The sequence below is a fragment of the Blennius ocellaris genome, assembly GCF_963422515.1.
Source record: "Blennius ocellaris genome assembly, chromosome: 18".
NCBI lineage: Eukaryota > Metazoa > Chordata > Actinopteri > Blenniiformes > Blenniidae > Blennius > Blennius ocellaris.
The window spans coordinates 2,140,617-2,163,082 of NC_137667.1; the positions used below are offsets into that span (position 1 = coordinate 2,140,617).

The window sequence follows — 22,466 nt, forward strand, 5'->3', positions numbered from 1 at the left end:
CAAAACATCCTCCTGCAGTTTAAGCACGTAAACCAGGGGGGTCCAACATGAGGCCCGGGGGCCAGAACCGGCCGGCCAGAGGTTCTAATCCGGCCGCCATGGGATTATTTTTTTTAAAGTATAAATATGAAAACTGACAGAGGCTGATCTAAAAACACTAGCTTGTCAAAAATGACATTCAAAACCATCCTTGGTCTGAATTTGACCCCCGACATTAATGCGTCTGTGGAGGTCACATGACGCAACACTTTTCACAATAAAATTAGTCCAATTTATGTGAAATTATACTTTAGACACGTAAACTCAAAAAAATTTCCAGATGACAAATTGTTTTAATCCTGAATAAACATATGATATCCAGATACAGGTGACTGAGGGTTGTTGTTTTTTTTGCAAATATAATAATATCTGATTAACTTTAATATGTATATTTCAGAATAGACTGGTAAAATCTTGCAGTTACAAAAGGATCAAAAGAAGGAAAGACTTTAACATTTGTCCATATCTGCAGTTTAATGCTATGTTTGACTTGTTGGGCCTCCAGAGGTCAGAGGTCAGATCAGGTCGATGTGGCTCCTCAACTGAAATCAGTTTGACGCCCCTGATATAAAACATACATGCTGATATAAAAGTCTGAAATAGAAACTAACAGACAAGAACACATGTTTGTAACGCCTTAATAACGTCCTTTTTTTCCCTTTTTTTTTTTTAAAGATTCTGGTTCTGTTTTTTTGGTTTTAATCAGGTATGAAGTAATAATAAGCTTTGTTGCTCTTCTGGCAATAAGTTCAAACAGTCTGTGCTCCTAAATAAATAAATCTAAAATGTAAGCAGGTCTCTTCTGAATCTTATCGACTCTCCACAGGTCTGCTCTTCATTCTCTTATTTGTAAATCTAATTTAAGGCTCTCTGTTAGAATGCAGGAAGCCAGAATACAGCCCGCCATAATAAAACTGAATCGACAAATATTCCTCATTACTTTCTGTTTCCTTCACCTTGATTTTCCGTCACATACCGGATTTACAAACAGGCAAAAGTTCTACTATACTAATTTAATGACAAAATATGAGCAGGAATGTGGTTTTTTTTCTTTATAATTGTGCACAAATAGAAAAATTGTCGCTACAAAAGCGGAATGAACGAATAACGGAGCCGAATTCAAGCGACACGTTTGTTTCTGTGTAACGTCCGTGAGCGTCGAGACGTTTTCCAGTGGCTCCACTCTTCCTCAAACACACACACACACACACACACACACAAACACACACACACACACCTACAGTGTGTCTACTGTAGACAGACACACATGTATGGACGCAGTCCTGCTACACACTCACACCACTAACCGAGGTCAGACTTACATCTTCCCAAAACTCAATTAAAGAAGACGAGGATGAAGAATAAGAGTCCTGATGGAGCAGAGAGTGACGCGAGGAGGGGAAAACAAAAAGAAGCAACCAAAACAAGACAAGGTCAAAGTAAAAACAAGAGAAATTCAGGCGAATGAAAACGAGCAAATATAAGAAAACTCAAAGGAAATGAAGTGAACGAGCAGCAGGATTGTGAGATTTCGGAGGTTAAAGTCGTTAAACATTCCTGCTCACGTCCTTTTTTTTTTTTCCCCTTCAACACTTACATCGAACTGGTCCAGGGCCGAGGTGGGGGCGTTGAGGAACGCCAGGAAGGAATTCTGGGAATCCTGGTGCTTGACGCCTTTGGACACGGGGACGAAGGACACACACACACACACATAAAAAAAAAAAAAGCGTGGGTGAATATTAAAACATCAAAGGGCGACTGGAAACACAAAGGAGTCACAGGACCGGGCGGGTGGATTCATACCACCTCGCTAAACTTCTACACCCGCGATCGCTCTTTTGCCGTCGCTGCTCCCAGACTGAGGAACAAACTGACCCCCGACATTCACACCACGACTGATCGCTTTTAAAATCTAAGCTGAAAACACATTTTTTTAGGTTGGCTTTTAACTCGGTCTAGCGCAGAGTATTTATTCTGGATGCTCTGATTTTATGAATCTCTGGAAGCTTCCAGCAACCTGCAGCACCGTCGCTCCTCCACCAGTCAGACCTGTTTTATGTATTGTTTCTATGTATTATTCTTGTATTTGTTTCTTACTGTATTATTTGTATGTATTATTCTTGTATTTGTTTCTTACTGTATTGTTTTTATGAATTATTCTTGTATTTGTTTCTTACTGTATTGTTTTTATGAATTATTCTTGTATTTGTTTCTTACTGTATTGTTTTTATGAATTATTCTTGTATTTGTTTCTTAATTGTTGTTTTTATGTATTATTCTTGTATTTGTTTCTTAATTGTTGTTTTTATGTATTATTCTTGTATTTGTTTCTTACTGTATCATTTTTATGTATTATTCTTGTATTTGTTTCTTACTGTATCGTTTTTATGTATTATTCTTGTATTTGTTTCTTACTGTATTGTTTTTATGTATTATTCTTGTATTTGTTTCTTACTGTATTGTTTTTATGTATTATTCTTGTATTTGTTTCTTACTGTATTGTTTTTATGTATTATTCTTGTATTTGTTTCTTACTGTATCGTTTTAATATCATTTTTATAGCTTTGTTGTGAAGCACTTTGGGTTCCACTGGGTTATTGTAAAGGGCTCTACAAATAGAATTTGATTGATTGATTGATTGATATTGTGCCGAGGGGGGGGTGGGGGGGGTGTTCAGATTACATAACCCTGGTTCACTCACCCCTCCTGAGCCGCATCTCCTCCGTCTCCTTCTTCAGCCGCTCGATCTCCGACAGCAGCTCCTGGTTTTTACTCTCCACCTCCTGCAGTTTGCTGTGGGGGGGTGATAGACAGGGTGAGTGGGGGGGTGAGGGTGAGGGAGTGGGGGGGGTGAGGGACACCGCCGCCCGCCCGCCCTCCTTACCATTCTGTGGAGATGCTGTTGGCCTTGACTTTGTTCAGCTCGTCCTGGATGCCCTGCTTGGCCCGGATCTCGGCGTCCAGAGCCGACTGCAGCTCCAGACGGGCCGACATGTCCAGCTTGGCGAAGCGTCTCATCTTCCACGGCATGTCCTGGGGGGGGGGGGGGGGGTGGGGGGAGGCAGAGTGAAAAGACGAGAATCGGTGAGTCACACTGCAAGAAGTTTGAACGAATGGTCATTAGCGTGCTACTGGCTAATGCTAATGCTAACCCGAACGAACGCCTGGCGATTATACAAAGACGCATCTCACAGATTTCAACCCGCCAGTCAAATCTGTGAACTGCTGCTTAGCAGTGATTGGCTGACGGGGGCTAAAAAGGGGGCGGAGACAGTTTATTGATCAGCTTTCTGGTCGACACTGAAAAATCACATCAAATAAAATAAACAGCTCACGAGTTGTAATTTTCACGTCAACGCCAGACTTCCCTTTGTCGACGTTGTTTAAACAGCTGATTCATCACATTTGCTGAGAAGACGACAATCTACTGCAAGTGTTTAAACACACACACCCTTTTGACCGCATGGCTTTTCTTTATTATCATTTTTTTAATCAAACCGTGTTTTTAAATCTGCACGCTTTGATAATGCAAACAGTATTTTAGCAGCGAGCATCTTTTCATTGTCGATGTGACCTTGAACTCAAATTAAAATCGAGAGAAATTACAAAATTTCACGATGTTTGGGCCCCTTTTCTTGCCGATGGGTGCAGTTGAAATTGTATAACTGTATACTAATAATGTGTAAGGAAAGCCGACTGTAGATCAGTTAATTACACTACATTTTCGTGTGTATTTTGATGTATTTTACTGGCAGTGATTATTGTCAGTATTATTATTGTATTTGTGTTTCCTGTCAACCTGTCTGGCTTGTTGTTATTGTTGTTCTATGTTGACTGGGGGGGTTAAGGGAGGGAAAAATTATAGGTGATTTCCAATGTAACATTGTTGAACTGAATCTTGAATAAACAAACCTTGAATAAAAAAAAAAAAATCGAGAGAAATGTACAGATTGTGACGCTTCACAACATCATCTCATGCTGTTAAAAAGACTGAGGTGTGTGTGTGTGTGTGTGTGTGTGTGTGTGTGTGTGTGTGTACCGTGGCTCTGGCTCCCAGGCTGGTGTTCCTCAGTCCCTCCAGCTCCTCCGTCATCTTGGTGGCCAGGGCCTGCAGGTAACCCCGGGCGTCCTTCTCGTCGCTCACCCTGCAAACGCACACACACACACACACACACACACACATCTGTTGTCTCAGTGTCGCCCGGAGAAAACAAACTGCAGAGCAGAACAATAAAAACACACAACTTTCTGCAAACGACCTCCTGCTGGACCCACGGAGGAAACCATCTCACACACACACACATTGATAACGTCAGGATTTTTCTCCTGGAGCGACGGGTCGAATGTTAAAAGACGAATTAAATGAAACAATTGAGTTATTTCCCATTTTGGTTAGTGACTGTTTAAAAGTGTTGGATTCCGTCACTCCTGAGATATGAGGAAAACTGTGTCCGTGTTTTTCCGCGACATTTTAGTGCGTTTAGTCCGAATTTGTAGTTTCATGGTGTTTTTAGATCCACTGTGTTAATAAAGTATGCCAAACTGAAAACAATACTTCAGAACTGCATTTATGAGGTTGTCCTCAACAAAATGACACCAAAAAAAGTCAAGGTATAAGGATTTTATATTTGAGATATAAAGGAAAAATCAATTGGAGTGAAAAACGGCACAAAATATCCAGGAGGGTTAAAAGACGAATTAAACAAAACAATCATTATTTCTCATTTTGGTTAGTGACTGTTTAACGGTTGTTGGATTCCTTCACTCTTGAGGACAAACAGCACAATTAAAAAACACCGGATTATTAAAATACTACATTTTTGATGTGCCTGTCACCATAACTTTGTCCTTCGGTTGTGTAATTTAATTTAATAATTAATGCGATGAGTGAAAAATGCTTAATCCAACCCTGCAAATCCAAATATTTGCATATTTTGATGTTTATGCATATTTAGTTTTGGGCCAGTTGTCAAAAAAAGCTGCATTTTGAATTGACAAAAATGGGGAAAAACAAAACTTTAAAGCCTCAAATCAAGCCGACACGATTTCCCGGTTGACCACCAGGGGGCGAGCCTGATCGCCCCGTTCCTCAAGAGCCACACTGGACATTTGTATGTGCATGTTTGGAATGTGTGTGTGTGTGGTATGCGCACTATGTGAAGACTGCAGGCCCGTCCAACAGAGGGAGGCCGAGCAGCTGGCGGGGTGTCAGCTGCAAGGGGAAGTGATCCGGGGGGGGGGGGGGGGTGCAGGAGGGGGGGGGGGTCAAGAAGCTCCACCATCCTCACAAGTATGCGAGTAATGCTGCAGCCATACCGAGAGGAGGAACTCAATACGTTACTAGACAGTGTGTGTGTGTGTGTGTGTGTGTGTGTGTGTGTGTGTGTGTGTGTGTGTGTGTGTGTGTGTGTGTGTGTGTGTGTGTGTCCGTGGCTGTATTTCAATTTTTGCTGCTACATCAATGGGAGAGCACATGCATCATCAGGTATTTGGGACATTTGAGAAGAATAAGTGTGTGTGTGTGTGTGTGTGTGTGTGTGTGTGTGTGTGTGTGTGTGTGTGTGTGTGTGCGTGTGTGTGTGTGTGTGTCTCACCACTGGATGATCTCTGTGATCTGGGCCTCCCAGTGGGCGACACTCTCCTTCTTGTCGGCCAGCTCCCTCATCTCGTCCTCCAGCTGCCGGTTGGAGCTGCTCACCTTCTCAAACATGGAGGTCAGCTGACAGGAAGTAGACGTGGGTGAAGTAGAAGACGTAGACGTGGGTGAAGTAGAAGAAAAAGAAGAAGGGAGGAGGGAAAAAAAAGACACCGTCACATTAAAAAGTGATCTGTGGAATCGTCAAAGTCGTCGTCTGACGTCCGACAGACTGATATATATATATATATATATATACATACACACACACAGTTATGTTCATAATAATAGCAGTGCGTTTAAAAAGGTGAGAAAACCTCAAAATTCTTCAAATAAACACAAATGCATTGGGGGACACTGCACTTTTTTTTGTTTTTACAGCAAGGAAATTTGAGAAAGTAATTGAATTTGATAATATTTTACAGAAAGTCAAGAAATATAATGTTAAAAAAAATTTGCGGTGTTGACATCTTTCTTTACAAACTGAAAAATGTACCGTATAAACCCAGAGATGCTTGAAAATTCAACTTTCTTGAGAAGAATAAGCTATTATTTAGTCGCGTAACCACGGTTTCTGATATATATATATATATATATATACACACATACATACATGTATATACATATATGCATACATACATACATATATACATATACATATACATACATACACATAGGTGGCTCAGCCTCCAACACAACCACTTTAATGTACATGTGCAAAATTACTGGGCAATTACGAAGACGTTCACTTTGTCAAGGCCGGACCGTTGCATCAGTTTCACAATAGCTTCAAATGTTTAGAAGAACCATCGGGGGGGGAGGGGGGTGTGTGTGGGGGGTGGGGGGGGGACAATGTCGGGGAAAACAAACCAACAACCGAAAGGCCCAGTGGAACTACGACGGGTTTAAACAAGCGCTGTCGTCGGGAAGTCACACTTGTGGTTTCTGGTTGCGACCGGCAGAAGAGAAAGACAAACATTTACGCTGGTCCGGGTTCGGCCTCTCCCAACATCACATGGAAAGTTGTACACAAACGCAGCAGTGATGTGAATTCTGCGAAACACGACGACGCATGACGGGGCCCGATGAGGTCCGAGGGCCAAACAGCGCCACATGAAACCATGGCGAAATCCACTTTCGTTTCACAGTCCGGGACTACATTTTTGAAAAGTATCGCACGGAAACACAGCAAACTGGTCGGTTCTGTTATGGCCTTTGCTCGGTTTCCATGGGAACTCAAAAAAACCCCACAAAAAAACTGCTTTTTAAAGTTGGCAAGGACTCCGGAGATGCGATGAAAGTTTATTGCGCAAATACGTGATGGAATCATCCATCTTCTATCAGCACTTTTTTTTTTTTTTTTTTTTTTAATCTTGTCAGAAGAAGCCACAGCGGCCTGAAAATCAACATAATTCTGCTCATCCAAAAACTAGCGTGCTACTGGCTAATGCTAATGCTAATGCTAACGACGCCTGGCTATTATACAAAGCCGCAGATTTTCAACCCGCCAGTCAAATCTGTGAACTGCTGCTTTGCAGTGATTGGCTGACGGGGGCTAAAAAGGGGGCGGAGACAGTTTATTGATCAGTTTTCTGGTCGCCACTGAAAAATCACATCAAATAAAGTACATTTAAAATAGAGGGGGAGGGGGGGGGGGGGTGAGGGGGGGTAAAACACCCCAGAAGAGCCGTGGAGTTGAAGACGGAACGGTTTGATGTTGCCGCTGAGCAAACAGCAGAAATGAGGCGTTTCCTTTGGAAGATAAGACGAGAGAAACAACAGTATTTTCACACCGTCTGATCCGGGGGGGTTGGAGGAGTGGAGGGGTGGAGGGGTGGAGGGAGGGGGGGGGGTACTGAGAGAGAGGAATAACACATTATTTCACGATGGGAGCGCGGCGATAAGCCTCCAGCGAGACTGTAACATCAACACTCAATTTAAATCCCATACGTCGACGCGTCTCCGGCGGCCATGTTGGAATCGGCGGCGTCTCGGAACTTCCAGGAGAACTTCTCCAACATCAACACGCCTGCGTTGAGGAGGCCGCGGGGTTTATATATATATATATATCGAACTGTGATTTCTTTGGCATCGCCGGAGCGAGGAGGTGGAGGGAGAGGAATGTGACGGAGGAGTTGGGTGGGGGGGGGTGGAGGCTATCCGGGGTTAAAGGAGTGCGGCGGCGGTGGCGTTACCTTCTCGAGCTCGCCCGACAGCTTCTTCTTCTCCTCGGTGAGCGCCACTCGCTCCCGCTCGTACTTCTGCTTGTACTCCGTCTCAAACTCCTCCCGGTCGCTTTGGCTGCGAGGGACAAACGACAACAACCACGTCAAGTCTTCTTCTTTTCCCCGTCGCTACGTCACGTTACTACAACAGGCCACGACACAACTGTGGGTTTGAACACCAGGCGGTCGAAACATTTAATCTGCACTCAGAGTTTATTATTATTAATATCAGCAGCGTCTGTAGATTCTTCTTTTTAGACTCACACTGCAAAAAGTCAAACCGAGACAAGATATCATTTCTTAAATGAAGTGAAAAATTACTTGTTTTTGATTAACAAGTCCTTTTTGCTTAAAACAAAATTGTCCGCTAAGATTATTATTCTAGTTTTAAGATGATTATTACTTTATTTTCTTATGAGCTAGACTGGTTTTAAGTACTGTTTGGATTAAAACAAGCATTTTTTTCTCATTTTAAGACGACTGAGCAGCAACCAGAGGACCTGAACTGACATTTCATACGCTAAATCTTCTTATTTTAATAAAAATAAAACTTGTTTCGAGTCCAAAAATGCTGTTTTCAAGATATGGGGCTGGAATTATTTTCTTATTTTCGAAAATCTTGTCAAGTAAAATCTTCTTGTTCTGTTGGCAGATCATTTTGCTTATTTTAAGTATTAATTTTCTTGTTTTAGTAGATTTTTTTCAGAGGGATTTTTGTAGCGTAAATGGTGAGTCTTGTATATTAGTATCGATCAGAAGCCTCGTCTGTCCCCGTCAAAATCAAGGAAGTGGCGCCGCCACATTAAAGCGGCGAGGATCTGATGGACCGGCGGGTTTAGCAGCGAATCAGGAAGCTGTGTGAACAACGGCGGGCGGGAAAGTTAAACTCCGGGGCAGGAAAACAACTTTCACCGCAGAAACTAGCGTGTATTTTTTTTTTTTAAATCTGATCGGCCTCCTGCTGTGACACTTATTTTGTGTTGATGGTGAATGTAAAACTGATCCTGTACGTTTCATTAACTCTCTCTGTGTTGAATTAATTAATATTGGTTGCCTGGGTGAGGGACGACGTCTTAAAAACGACCTGTTCTGCATTTAAAAGGCTCATATGTTGACGACGAACACGGTAAAATCTAATTATTACGAATAAAACTTTGGGCCGACGTCGTCTAATCGCAAAAACCGTGGATGACAGGAAACGTTAATCAATCGGGGGGGGGGGGAACAAAAAGGGATTTAAAAGAACTAAAAGAGACTAAAATAAAAATGAGGTCCAATTTAAATGTGGGATTTTCTACATTCAACGTCACACGTCTAAGTTTTACCTCAAAGCCTCATCGCTGAAAAACACATAGAAGGAAAAGAAGGCAAAACGTGTTCAGAGACTTTTTTTTTTTTTTTCTAAATCGGAGTGACAGCAGGCGGCGGCGAGGCGGACGCCCTACCTCTCGCGGCGGTTCTTGTCCAGCTTGTCTTTCAGCACCAGGATCTCCTTCTGCAGGGTGAGCTGCTGGCTCTCGGCGTCCCGCAGCTCCTTGCGCAGCGCCTTCAGGTCGCTGCTGTGCTGCGCCTCCCGGCGCGACAGCTCCGCCTCGAAGCCCAGCGTCTTCTTCTCCATCTCCCCCCGCAGGCGCCCCACCTCCTGGCTCTGGTCCGCCGAGGGCGGGGCGGCGGAGGAGCCGGCCTGCTTCAGCTGGGGAGGGGGGCAGCGGTTAGCGGTTAGCGACACGGTTCTTATTGAGAAGCGACAAATCTTCTTTTATGAGTATAAATCAAAGTACTTCATTAAATAGAATAGAACTTTATTCCTCCCCAGGGGGAAACACAAACTTACAACAGCTCAAGGTAAAAAGGTGCAGAAAGTATAACATTTAAATATGTAAACATATATGTAAATACCTAAACAAGAGCAAAAGAGCACATAAGTAAAAATAAAAAAAAAATAAAACAATCCAGTGAGAAAAGAAATCCTCCAAAAATAGAGTAAATTGACAGAATTGATGTACACAGTGTCGATAGGTAGAAACTGAGATGTACTCAGTGCAGATGTAAACATCTGCTCAGTCGTCTTAAAATGAGAAAAATGCTTGTTTTAAGCCAAACAGTACTTAAAACTAGTTTTTAAAACTCAATGCCAATAAAGTCCCTATTTGGACTTTCTTCCACCAATTTCACATAGTAGTCTTATAATATATGTCAAAAAATGCATTTTTTTTTTTTTTGGGTGTTGCAGAAAAAAACAAGTCCAAAAAAGGTTGATTGTGTCTTTTCTACTGTGCTTGAGGGTGGAGGTGGGTGGGGGGTGGAGGTACCTTCAGGCCTTCCAGCTCCTCCTCCAGCTGTCGGCTGTACAGTTCGTTGCGCTCCCTCAGCTTCTTCTCCTTCTGGGTCTCTGCTGTCTGCTCCTCCACCTGCGCCTCCATCTGACCACAAGACATACGTCAGTTTCCTGTCCCTTCCCCTCGCGCACACGTCGGGGGGGGGGGGGGGGGGGGGGGGTGTGGACTGACAAAGGGGAGGAGTTGAACCACGAACAGGAAGACGGGGTGTGCTAGCAAACCACGGGGGTTCTACTCTACCTCCTTCTTGCCCCTCTCGGCCTTTCGCACCTCAAGGCGGAGAGCCTCCACCTTCTGGTTCTGGCTCTCCGTCTCCTCCTCCTTGTCGTGCAGCTGGCGGGTCAGCCGCTGCTTCGCCGACCTGCGGGAGACGGACGAGAGCGGAGGAGGTGAGGAGGGGGGACAGAGGGGGGACGGAGAGGAGAGGGGGGGACGGAGAGGGGACAGAGAAAGGACGGAGAGGCGAGGAGGAGGACGGAGAGGCGAGGAGGGGGGACGGAGAGGTGGGGAGGGGGACGGAGAGGCGAGGAGGGGGGACGGAGAGGTGGGGAGGGGGACGGAGAGGCGAGGAGGGGGGACGGAGAGGTGGGGAGGGGGACGGAGAGGTGAGGAGGGGGACGGAGAGGCGGGGAGGGGGACGGAGAGGCGAGGAGGGGGGACGGAGAGGTGGGGAGGGGGACGGAGAGGAGAGGGGGGGACGGAGAGGTGGGGAGGGGGACGGAGAGGAGAGGGGGGGACGGAGAGGCGAGGAGGGGGGGACGGAGAGGCGAGGAGGGGGGGACGGAGAGGCGAGGAGGGGGACGGAGAGGCGAGGAGGGGGACGGAGAGGTGGGGAGGGGGACGGAGAGGAGAGGGGGGGACGGAGAGGGGACGGAGAGGCGACAGAGAGAGGACGGAGAGGCGAGGACGGGGGACGGAGATTTCAGGAGGTGGGACGGAGAGATGAGGAGGGGGGACGAGGACGGGGGACGGAGAGGCGAGGAGAGGGGATGGAGAGGGGACGGAGAGGAGGGGGGACGAGGACGGGGGACGGAGAGGCGAAGAGAGAGGACGGAGAGGAGAGGAGGACGGAGCTTCTCTAACCGGAGGTCGGCGAGTCTCTCGTTCAGCTCGGAGAACTCCTGCATGGCGAGCTTCCTCTGGCTCTGCGCCTCCTTCAGCTCCTTGGACTGAGACTTCAGCTTCTCGCTGGCGTCGCCCAGGTCCTGAACACAACGTCCACACAATGTCCTCACAATGTCCTCACAATGTCCACACAACGTCCACACAACGTCCTCACAATGTCCACACAACGTCCTCACAACGTCCTCACAATGTCCTCACAATGTCCTCACAATGTCCTCACAATGTCCACACAACGTCCACACAATGGCTCCACGGTTCTTCCCATATAACCGACGAGGAAGACGATGGTAAAGTGACGCTGGAGCACTAGAGACACTATACTTTATTTTAGTAGCTTCTAATATCGTACATCTTTAATACGTAATGAGCTCAAACTTCCAAACACAGAGAACCTAGAAAGTTGTGTTATAAATCAAAACACTTCAAATACTTAATTAAAGCTCCATATATGGACTTTCTTCCACTAATTTCACGTAGTAGTCTTATCATATTTCTCAAAAAAACAACAGAATTGAGGAAATTTTCTGGGTTTTTTTGGTGACGCATAAAACAAGTCAAAAAAAGGTTAGAAAGTTATGTTTGTTTTTAAATTTAAAGTGACACTGACAATAGTTTTATCACACAGATTCACTGTCGCACCTCCCAGTCAGCACCTGTGTTTTATGTATTATTCTTGTATTTCTTTTTTAATGCATTGTTTTCATAGCGTTGTTGTAAAGCACTTCGGGTTCCACTGGGTTATTGTAAAGGGCTCTACAAATAACATTTGATTGATTGACTGACATAAAAATGGCAAATTGCCATGTTTACATTGTGCAAAAAAAATAAACATTACTGAAAGCCGAATCTTTTCCAATTTCCCAACAAATGGTTGACGTGTCATTTCTCTCCTGAACACGACTTGATATCGTCTTCGTACTTTTGAACTAAAAAATTCTTCAGGGCTTTTCCCTCTAAAGGGAATTCAATGAAACGGGCGCCGCCACCTTCTGCAGGCCGTCCCGCTCCTCCAAGGCGTCCTTCATCTGCTTCTCCAGAGCTCTGATGCGTTTGGACGAGTCCTCCAAGTCCCTGCGAGCCGCCGACTGGTCCTCCAGCTGCTTCTCCAGCTGCCCCGAGTCTGAGACACGTGAGAAAATGTGCCATCAGAACTAGTTCTACCCTTTCAAAACCCCGACGACGTGGCGTTTTAACACGTCAGGCAGGAGGAGGTCCTGACCGGCGATCTGCTTCTTCAGGATGTCGATCTCGCTCTTCAGGCTCCTGATCTCCCCGTCCTTGTTGGCGTTGGGGGGGGCGTCGCCCGTCGGGTGCTGCAGCGCCTGCACCGCCTTCGTCGACTCTGCAACACGGCGCATTCGTTACGAGGGGGTTCACGTCCCATGCGTGTTTTCGGTGCAAAATGTCTGGAGTTTAAATCGACATAATTCTACGTTCTACCTCTAAAGAAGACTTCTTGACCATCACATTTACTGGGAATGTCCAAAAAATGACTCCTTTCTGGAGAAAGTTACTGGCGTGGCGACACCGCGTGACTTTTTGACTTTATATTGAGGGAAGAGACGTTCACATGATAGGAAACGTGAATAAATATCTGTAATAATGTTCTACTGGCGGCTGCAAAGAAATCAAATACGAGAAAATTGCTATGTGATAACATTCCAACAAGGATGACTGGATTTGTAATGTTCAAGATATATATATATATATAGACACATTGGAAAAACTTATGCTGTAAGATTGGAGCATGAAAAATTTGAAAAGGTTTATGACATAATATATATGTATATAATGTGTCCCTAAAACAATGAAGATATGGAACAATGTTTATTTTTCTGTTAGTTTATTTACTTTGTCTTTGTACAACTATATATGCATATGTTGTTTTGCAGTTTATCTTGTATGCATATTTAAAAACCTGGGAATGTAAGCTGTAATATTCATGTTTTATGTGTATTATCTGTTCCCAATAAAAAAATGTAACTTAAAAAAGAAGAAGAAAAAAAGATGGCTTGCTGGGTGGAAGCATCCCCCCAAAGCATGATGCTGCCACCGCCATGCTTGTGTTTATACCGAGTAGTTAGTCACTCCAACATTAAATCAAATCAATCGCATGTCGACGCTGCAGTTTCTCACACGTCTCGTGACAAACTGCAGTTCCGATGTGAGATTTCTTCTGCAGTGGATTTCGTTCAGATTCAGACGAGTAGCGTCTCAGAACTGTCATGCAATCACGTTTTTGTGTTTTTTTGCATCGTTTGCTTTGATTAAGTGAATTTGCTTTGCAAGAAGTGGTCATTTAAACCATTTTAAGGACCTTTTAGAAGATTATTTCAATATAAACCGCAAAAAAAACTAGGGGAAAAAAAAACAACCTTTAACAAAAAACATGCGTTCTCCAACACCTGACGCGGTCGTGTCCCGGTTCTCCCGGTTCTCACCCTGCAGTTTGCGGCTGAGCTCCAGCTTCTCCTGCTCCAGGCGGCGGATCCGTCTCTCGTAGGCCTCGGTGGCCAGGCTGTCCTCCAGGCCGCGCTGGACGTCCACGTCCAGCTGCTGGGGCCCCGACGTGCCCTGCTGCACCCCCATCTGGCGCAGGCAGCCCCGGTCCGACAGGGTGCTGCATGAGGGGGGGGGGGGTAGAGGACAGAACACAACGTGGAGCAACGGCAGGAATAAAAGGTGAGAGGAGGAGGAGGAAAACTGGGCGTCGAGGGGTTAAACGGCAAGGGGAAGAGATGTCGGGAGGAAACGGCGGGGAGGGACGGCAGGAAAGAGACGACAGGAGACCCGAGATGGGCTGAAAGATGAGACGGCGTTGAGTCATGGAGGAAGAGGTGGAGAGGTGAGGGAGGGGGTGGGGGGGGGGGGGTGGAGGAAGCGGCCATAATGGCCGAGCCCTGAAGAGATAAGGGAGGAACCGCCGGCTCTGGTTGTTTCTCACGAGCGCCAGTGGTGAACATCACCTTATTAGGGAGGGAGGCTACGCTGCTCTGGATGGAGGGATGGAGGGATGGAGGGAGGAGAGCGCCACGCACGGACGGAGCTTACATGTTTATAAGGACTAATTATAGGTGACAAAGCTGCAACTGACTTAAAGTCCGAGTGAAATGAAAAGTCGACCTCCAAAACACTCTGGTGTCGCTTCTAGGGACGTTTTTCATGCTAACTGGCTGAAGGGTAAAATGTTAAAACACGGCAATCTGTGAGAAAATAGCCGATAAACGGCGCTATTTCCTCTGCTGGGCGGAGCTTCTGACAATAACAGAGTGACATCACGAGTTGTGCACACGCCCAAGTTGTGTTTACATTATGGAGGATCAGAGTTTTGACCACGAAGAGGCTGAATTTAACCATATTTCATCATCATGGTCATTTCAAACCCAGTGATTGATGAAGAAGACACAGAAGGTGGTTCTGCCATCGGTGACCCCGTCTGGAACATGTTTGAGGAAGCAGAAGACGCTTCGTCCTCCATTCGTCCTCGTCTCCTCGCCTCAGCAGCCGCCAGTTTTCACCTTTGAGGCTTTGAGGCTCCTGACTTTTGGCAGAACGACCGGCATCCTGGATCCAACACGTCCAAGAGCTTTTCTGACTGGAATCACCGAAGATGAGTCCAGGTACTACTTGATCGTCTACTAACTGCTAGAGCTAGCGGCTAGCCGCTCCTGCAAACGGCTAGCTGCTCCCGCCGCCCGTGCTCCTTTTCTCCTCTCTCGGTCTCTTCCAGGCTCAATCTTTCGTCAAGGCTCATAAAACGCCGACTAGAACTTCAAAACACTGTAAAAACTTCCAATATTTAAGAGGGAAACAAGCCGATATAAACACAACAGATCGAGATCTGCACAACTCGTGATGTCACGCATAGGCTCCGCCCACAATGGCCCACGAAGAAGAAGGATTCCCCCGATTTCGTCGGCTGGAGATTCAAAATTCAAATAACTTTCTTACGCGACAACAGTGGTGGGGCAGAGTCGGAGGAACCTTGTAAGTCGTACCCCAACTATCGTTTTTTGCAAAGTAGTGTGTTACATTTCACTAGGACTTTAAAAGAAAAGGAAAGAAAATACACCAAGTGGCTAAAGATGATTCCGACACTAAATACTGGTTAAAACGGTGGCGAGTTCATGTGAAAGGTGGCGGAAGTGTTTATCAACACATCGTTTTCCTGAGCGAGACTCACCATTTACTCGTGTAGGTAAAACCCACGAAGGGCAGGTGGTGCCCGGAGAAGGCGGTGTGAGAGGGCGGAGGCATCGTTTCCTGCAAATGATATAATAATAAACAAAAACAAGATGTGGATAATGAGTCAGATTTTTCACATTATAGGATGCCGAGTGATCTTTGTTCAGCATAACTAGTAATCAACTGGATGACCCATTAAAATAATCCGACAGCACATTTACTTTAGTTGCTGTTGTTTAGGTAAATTAAATTAAAAATCACTATTGTCGAGTCGCTGTTCTTATTAGTACCTGATACCCAGTACCAGGATCACCACCAGTGTCTGACAGAAATCATTTAGTTTAATTCATGAATGCCGACAAATTGTGCAAACATTTACTTTTCCTCGACACGTTTATGGAATAGCGTTTTTTTTTACATCCTTTTTTATTGATAACATGTTTATGTACTTTAAACTGCAACCAGTTGGGTTAACGTCATGAAAAATACAAAGAGAAAGGGACTGTCAATGTGGTACACAATTTACAGCATTAAATATACATATATATATATACATACATATACACACACACACACATATCTATCTATCTATCTATCTATCTATACATACACACACATTATCTATCTATCTATCTATCTATCTATCTATCTATCTATCTATCTATCTATCTATCTACACACATACGTTCCACAAATCAGTTCTGGTCTTAATGTGGCTAAATAGGCCAAAGTTTCCCACTGAGAGAAGCAAATATATCAGATTATATCGACCCATTTTGTATTGCACTGAAAGACAGTGCACATTCTTGGACATTGTGCTTTAATTTAATAAGTCAAATAAATCCTCTCTCACACACACACACACACACACACACACACAGGCCTTACCGAGTTCTTCAGGCAGTCGTCTTCCACGTCGAAGTTGGACGTGTCGGTGGGACTGCTGACCTCGGGGATGTAGGGGGCTTCACACGTTAGGATGTCGTCCCAGTTGATGCCTGAAAGGAGCACGTTTACACTCAACAACAACCAGAACTGTGGACGGCCGTGATGGATGTTCTACACACAGAACCAGAAGGAGGCTCCAGGACACATTTAGATTCCTCCTCCTCCTCCTCCTCCTCCTCCTCCTGCTGCTGCTGCTAAAAATCAAGGGATCACACGACAGCAGCAGCTTCTATGTGGACGTCTAAATCGAGGAATGACGGTGAGACGTGCGATTCGGGCCGGGAAATGGAAGCGACAGACGAGCACCTGTGAAGAAGGGGTGGTGCTTGAAGTCCTCGATGCCGTTCTGCCCCAGCCGGTGCTCCCGGCTGCAGATGAGTCGGCGGATCAGATCCTTGGCGTCCTCCGACACGTCGGTGATCTGCTGCGGGAACTGGAAGCGCTCCTGCGTCCCACAGACAAGACAAGACATTTGTCCAGACGTCCTCCGAGGAAGCGAGATCAGAGAGAGGGGGGGGGGGGGGGGGTGGCTCACCTTGTGGTTCATGATCTTGCCGTAGGTCTCCACCAGGGACTCGGCGTAGAACGGCGTCTCTCCGTACAGCATCTCGTACATGCACACGCCCAGGGACCACCAGTCGCACTCGGGGCCGTACTTGTCCTTGCCGTCCTCCATGGCCTGCAGGATCTCCGGGGAGATGTAGTCCGGGGTTCCCACGGCGACGGACGACTGGACCTGGCAGAGGCGGGACGGCGATCAACGAGTCTTTAGACACCCGGGGCCCCGTTGACACGTTTTCAAGTGAAAACTCAAAAAACGTCTATGTTTTGTTATGTCTGTTCACACGACGATGATACTTTCATGATTTCATCATAAAGACAAACATGAAAGCTACATACAGTTTGTGCCATTTTCATGTAAACGGACTTCATTTTTGAAATGTTGCAATGAAAACCTGTATTTTCACTTGAAGTCTTAAGTTACGGTCACGTCAGGGAAGTGGGAGGACGGTAAAAACACGTGTATTTACAGATTACTGCAATGAATAAGTGCTTGTTCTAGATCAGGGGTGTCCAACATGAGGCCCGGGGGCCAGAACCGGCCCACCAGACGATCTAATCCGGCCGCCATGGGATTTGTTTTTAAAGTATAAATATGAAAAGTGACAGAGGCTGATCTAAAAACACTAGATCGGCAAAAATGACATTCAAAACCGCCCTTGGTCAGAATTAATTAATGCGTCTGTGGAGGTCACATGACGCAACACCTTTCACAATAAAACGAGTCCAACGTATGTGAAGTGATACTTTAGACACGTAAACTCAAAACAATTTCCAGATGATGACAAATTGTTTTAATCCTGAATAAAAATACGATATCCAGATACAGGTGGCTGAGGGTTTTTTTGTTTTTGTTTTTTTGCAAATATAATAATATCTGATTTCCTTTAATATGTATATTTCAGAATAGTCTGGCAAATTCTTGCAGTTACAAAAGGATGAAAAGAAGGAAAGACTTTAACATTTGTCCATATCTGCAGTTTAATGTGATGTTTGACTTGTTGGGCCTCCAGAGGTCAGATCAGGTTGATGTGGCTCCTCAACTGAAATCAGTTTGACGCCCCTGCTCTAGAAGTACGTAGTGAAGTTTACATATCGGAGAAGTTGTTCTAGCCTTTAAACAGGGTACATTCAGTCTCATCACGTCGTTCCAAAGTCATAACGTTGCTTTATAGACGGTGACACAACGATTCTCAGTAAAGATCTGGTGCTTTTCTGTGCATTAAGACTATTTTAAAGTTTTATCCTTAAACACAGCAGTCCGTTTTCTACAAACCATTTTTTTTTTAAATTAGAAACAAGCTAATAAAGGAAAACAAGTTGTGACGTGCTTTATGTCGTCGTGCTGCATGTGTGGCTCCTCAAGCCGCCGAGTTTCTCCTCGGACGACACGAAGTGAAATTTAAAAGCTGGACTGACGACAAACTGGCTCCTGCTGCGACTCGTTTTTCAGATTGTGGCGTTAAAGAAGCTATTTAACGCAGACGAACGACTCCTTCAAGTGGACCTGTGAGCCGCCCATCAGTACCAACGGGGACGTTTTATACACCATATATCATTTTGAGGTTTGTTTTCTTTGCTTTTGTTGAAAAAGATTTGTCTGACAGTGCAGGCCTGGCGCTGCAGCCAAACCGCACGCCCCCCCTGGGAGACCCCCGGGTGTGTGTGTGGGGGGGTTGACACGGGGGTCAGCACAGCTCTGGTATGTTTGCTTTGGAGCGGCGGCGGTGAAACTTACCGTCCCGTCCTCCATCAGCTTGAGGCAGGAGCCGAAGTCGGCCAGGCGGATGTGGCCGTTCATATCCAGCAGAATGTTGTCGGGTTTAATGTCCCTGAGAGGAGGAGGGGGAGGAGGGGGGAGGGGAGGGGGGAGGAGACGGAAACTGAGTAAGAGATTTTCCCCCCGAAAAAGAAAAGAAAGAAAACAAGACGATCTTCCAAACCAAACAATACCGACCGGACATCCAACCTGCGCACCAGCTCATGTTTCACCGTGGCTCCCTGACAATTACCCTCGAATTAAATTACATAACCTGAGGAAGTCGACCTGCCGTCACTCGCTGACAGGAGATCGTTCAGGGATGAAGGTGTGTTTTAATCAAGCGTCATTGACCTCCAGCCGTTTATCTTTGAGGCTCCTGACTTTTGGCAGAACGACCGGCTTCCTGGATCACGTCGAAGCGCTTTTCTGATCGGCTTTTCTGATACTTGATCGTCTACTAGCGGCTCCCGCTAGCCGCTAGCTCTGCGAGCTAGCCACTCCCGCCGCCCGTGCTCCTTTCCTCCTCTCTCTGGTCTCTTCCAGGCTCAATCTTTCGTCAAGGCTCATAAAACGCCGACTATAACTTCAAAACACTGTAAAAACTTGGATATTTAAGAGGAAACCAGCCGATATAAACACAACAGATGGAGATCTGCACAACTCGTGACGTCACACCCACGAAGAAGAAGGATTCCCCCGACTTCCTCGGCTGGAGATTCAAAATTCAAATAACTTTGTTATGCGACAACAGTGGTGGGGCAGAGTCGGAGGAACCTTAGAAGTAGAACCCCAACTATCGCTTTTTGCAAAGTAGTGTTTTACATTTCACCAGGACTTTAAGAGTTGATTTACTAGGAAATTGAAATCTAAGTGACGGAGGTGCTGGCAGCAGGGGAATCAGTGCTTCACGGAACCATCCGGAGTCTGTCGGGTGAAGGTGAAGGGAGTGAGACAGGATGTTGAGCAGGTGGTTTTCATGTTATCCTGCGTCCGCGGAACGAGAAAAGCCCTCTTTTGCCGTTTGCAGCCTCCCTCTGCTCGTTTCCAGAGGAGCCACTCTGCAGCAGTGATCAGCGGCCTGGGCTGGTCGGAGACAGAGATGTCACTGTGTCCCCGCCGCCAGGGCTAAATATAGCCTCTGTCCTTCTCTGACCATCGCAGTGATCTGCAACCCCCCCCCCCATCCCCCCCAGAGCCAGGCCCTGTCGCACCCCGTGTCTGAGGCCCTGTTATCACACCACTGAACCGAGACACGCCTCCATACACAGTGCAGAGGACACACAATGCACTCGTCAGAGTGTCAACACACACACACACACACACACACACACACACACACACACACACACACACACACACACACACACACACACACACACACACACACACACACACACACACACACACACACACACACACACACACACACACACACACACACACAGCCTATTTGCAAAAGATGGATGCAGTTGAAATTGTATAACTGTATACTAATAATGTGTAAGGAAAACCTACTGTAGATCAGTTAATTACACAACATTTTCATGTGCATTTTGATGCATTTTATTGGCAGTGATTATTGTCAGTATTATTGTATTTGTGTTTCCTGTCAACCCGTCTGGCTTGTTGTTATTGTTGTTATATGTTGTTCTATGTTGACTGTGTTGTTCTATGTTGACTGGGGGTTCGGGGAGAGAAGAGAAGAGGGAAAAATTATAGGTGATTTCCAATTTAACATTGTTTAACTGAATCTTGAATAAACAAACCTTGTTTAAAAAAAAAAAAACACGCACACACATTCACACTCACATTTTGGCCATAAGAGGTGCTGCTATTTCTCTGCAACGATGGAAATACACCTCTGCTTTAAATTAAAATCAAAACAAAAAACCTTGTGTCTAGCTAACACACACACACCAACACACACTCCCTCCTGATCTGAATTTACCAATTCTGCTTCTAATTATAACGACAGGATCCTGATAGGGGTGAAAACTGAAATGCAAATCTCACACAAGTACACGAGCAAGTAGTGAGATTTTAAATCACAATTCTGGGCCCAAAACAAAGTAAAAAAAAAAAAAAAGATTTAATAATAAAACATTTCGTTCAAGCTTGATTTGTCTGCTCGCCTTCAGATCGTTTTCCACTAAAGCCTGCTTTGTTGTGATTTGTTACCCAGTTTGCAGTTTGTCACCGGCGTTAATGTCTTCATGACCATATAAGGAAAAAAGGGACTCAAACAGCAGTGAAAGTTGAGCTTCGTCTTCAGAGCTGAACCACTTTATTATGTTTTATATGAACAGTTGACCTTTTTTATCTTCGTTCCCTCTTGAGGCTCAAATAAACTCCCATTACACACTGAAATGCTACAAGAACAACGGCTTGATTCTTGGCTGGCGAGTTTTTTTTTTAATTTATTACTCGCCTGAAGACACCGGCGGTTTATGTAAATGTGCGAGATAACATCACTCTTGTGTAGCGACACACAGCTTGAGTTTGATGCAACAAACTCTGACTTAGCGAGCGTCGCGGCTAATAAACGGCTAAAAGCGTCTGCGGAGCCTGAAGCACGTTTGAGGGAATTATTACAGTCGACAAGAAAGGAAAACTTGGGTTTTCCATTATTCCCCGACGACTTCAGACTCCAAGTGGCACCAATCAACCATCGGTGGGTTTAGTTTTACGTTCAGTTTCAAACAAAACCCACAGGCATGCAGGACGACGGGACACGATCAATTACAAACAAATGGTGTTTTTTTTTTTTTTTTTTTAACTGATAAAACTGGGAAATAACCAGTTCAAGTTGTCGTACTCCCACATTCTTCTCCATATTTGTAGCACATTCTTTTTTACGACTCGATGAAGATACGAGACGACTGCCCACGCAAAGCATCTTTTAAATTTTTTTTTAAGAGTCAAGAGACAGAAATGAGCTTTGTAGACTCCTTTGATGATTCCGTCACTTCAAAGCCCCTTGTTATTTCCCCCTGGCGTTGATACTCGCGTCTCACGGAGCAAGACGACGGGGTTATCTCGCTTCTCCGCAGACGCCATTAAATCACCAACCAGTAAACGTGCGGATTCCAGCAACGAGGGCACATGTGCGGCTCACACATGAAAGAATTGACACTCGCATGGAGTAAAGTACGACGGGTTACTCATTAAGCGCTTTCAAAGTCTTTCTCGCAGACGACTTTCCAGATCGGACGTCACTTTCCACAGACACTCCACAGTACCAGGGTGACACAACCAGAACCACAGCTGGGAACGACAAAGAAAATAATACGCACCCAAGGTCGTACTATCAGTCGAGCAATAAATATTGTATATTTAGGATTCATATCCGTCAGATTAAAAACTAAATGTCTCTTAAAAAAAAGCACATTTATCTCAGACTGCTCAGCAAATGTTAGATATGAACTGATTTATTTCCCGCTAGACAAACAAGAGTTTTCAGTTCGAGCAAATACACGTAGGAGTAATCTTTAGCTACTTGCTGATACGAGTACTTATTGACGCGATCAAGCCTTAGTTCATACTCTAAAAACTCTGCTAGCAAAACGCAAGTAACAATACAAGTGGAAGCTGATTGCACAGAAATATAAAACCTCGGGCTCGTCAGTATCCCCCCTCAGGACAAACAA

The 22,466-nt window shown here is 45.3% G+C and overlaps 1 protein-coding gene across 1 annotated transcript in view; it reads right to left on the minus strand.

Moving 5' to 3' along the window:
* Positions 1-22,466, minus strand: part of cdc42bpab (CDC42 binding protein kinase alpha (DMPK-like) b) — a gene marked incomplete at its 5' end in the record, with an annotated part of 66,833 nt that overhangs the window by 15,772 nt on the left and 28,595 nt on the right. The window contains 19 exon segments of the mRNA XM_080513977.1: positions 1,362-1,409; positions 1,637-1,713; positions 2,741-2,832; positions 2,924-3,072; positions 4,079-4,184; positions 5,634-5,758; positions 7,870-7,975; positions 9,345-9,592; positions 10,212-10,322; positions 10,479-10,599; positions 11,322-11,443; positions 12,350-12,483; positions 12,583-12,705; positions 13,805-13,983; positions 15,547-15,626; positions 16,437-16,546; positions 16,803-16,941; positions 17,032-17,232; positions 18,796-18,889. Of these exon segments, the coding sequence (XP_080370103.1) occupies positions 1,362-1,409; positions 1,637-1,713; positions 2,741-2,832; positions 2,924-3,072; positions 4,079-4,184; positions 5,634-5,758; positions 7,870-7,975; positions 9,345-9,592; positions 10,212-10,322; positions 10,479-10,599; positions 11,322-11,443; positions 12,350-12,483; positions 12,583-12,705; positions 13,805-13,983; positions 15,547-15,626; positions 16,437-16,546; positions 16,803-16,941; positions 17,032-17,232; positions 18,796-18,889 (2,365 nt within the window).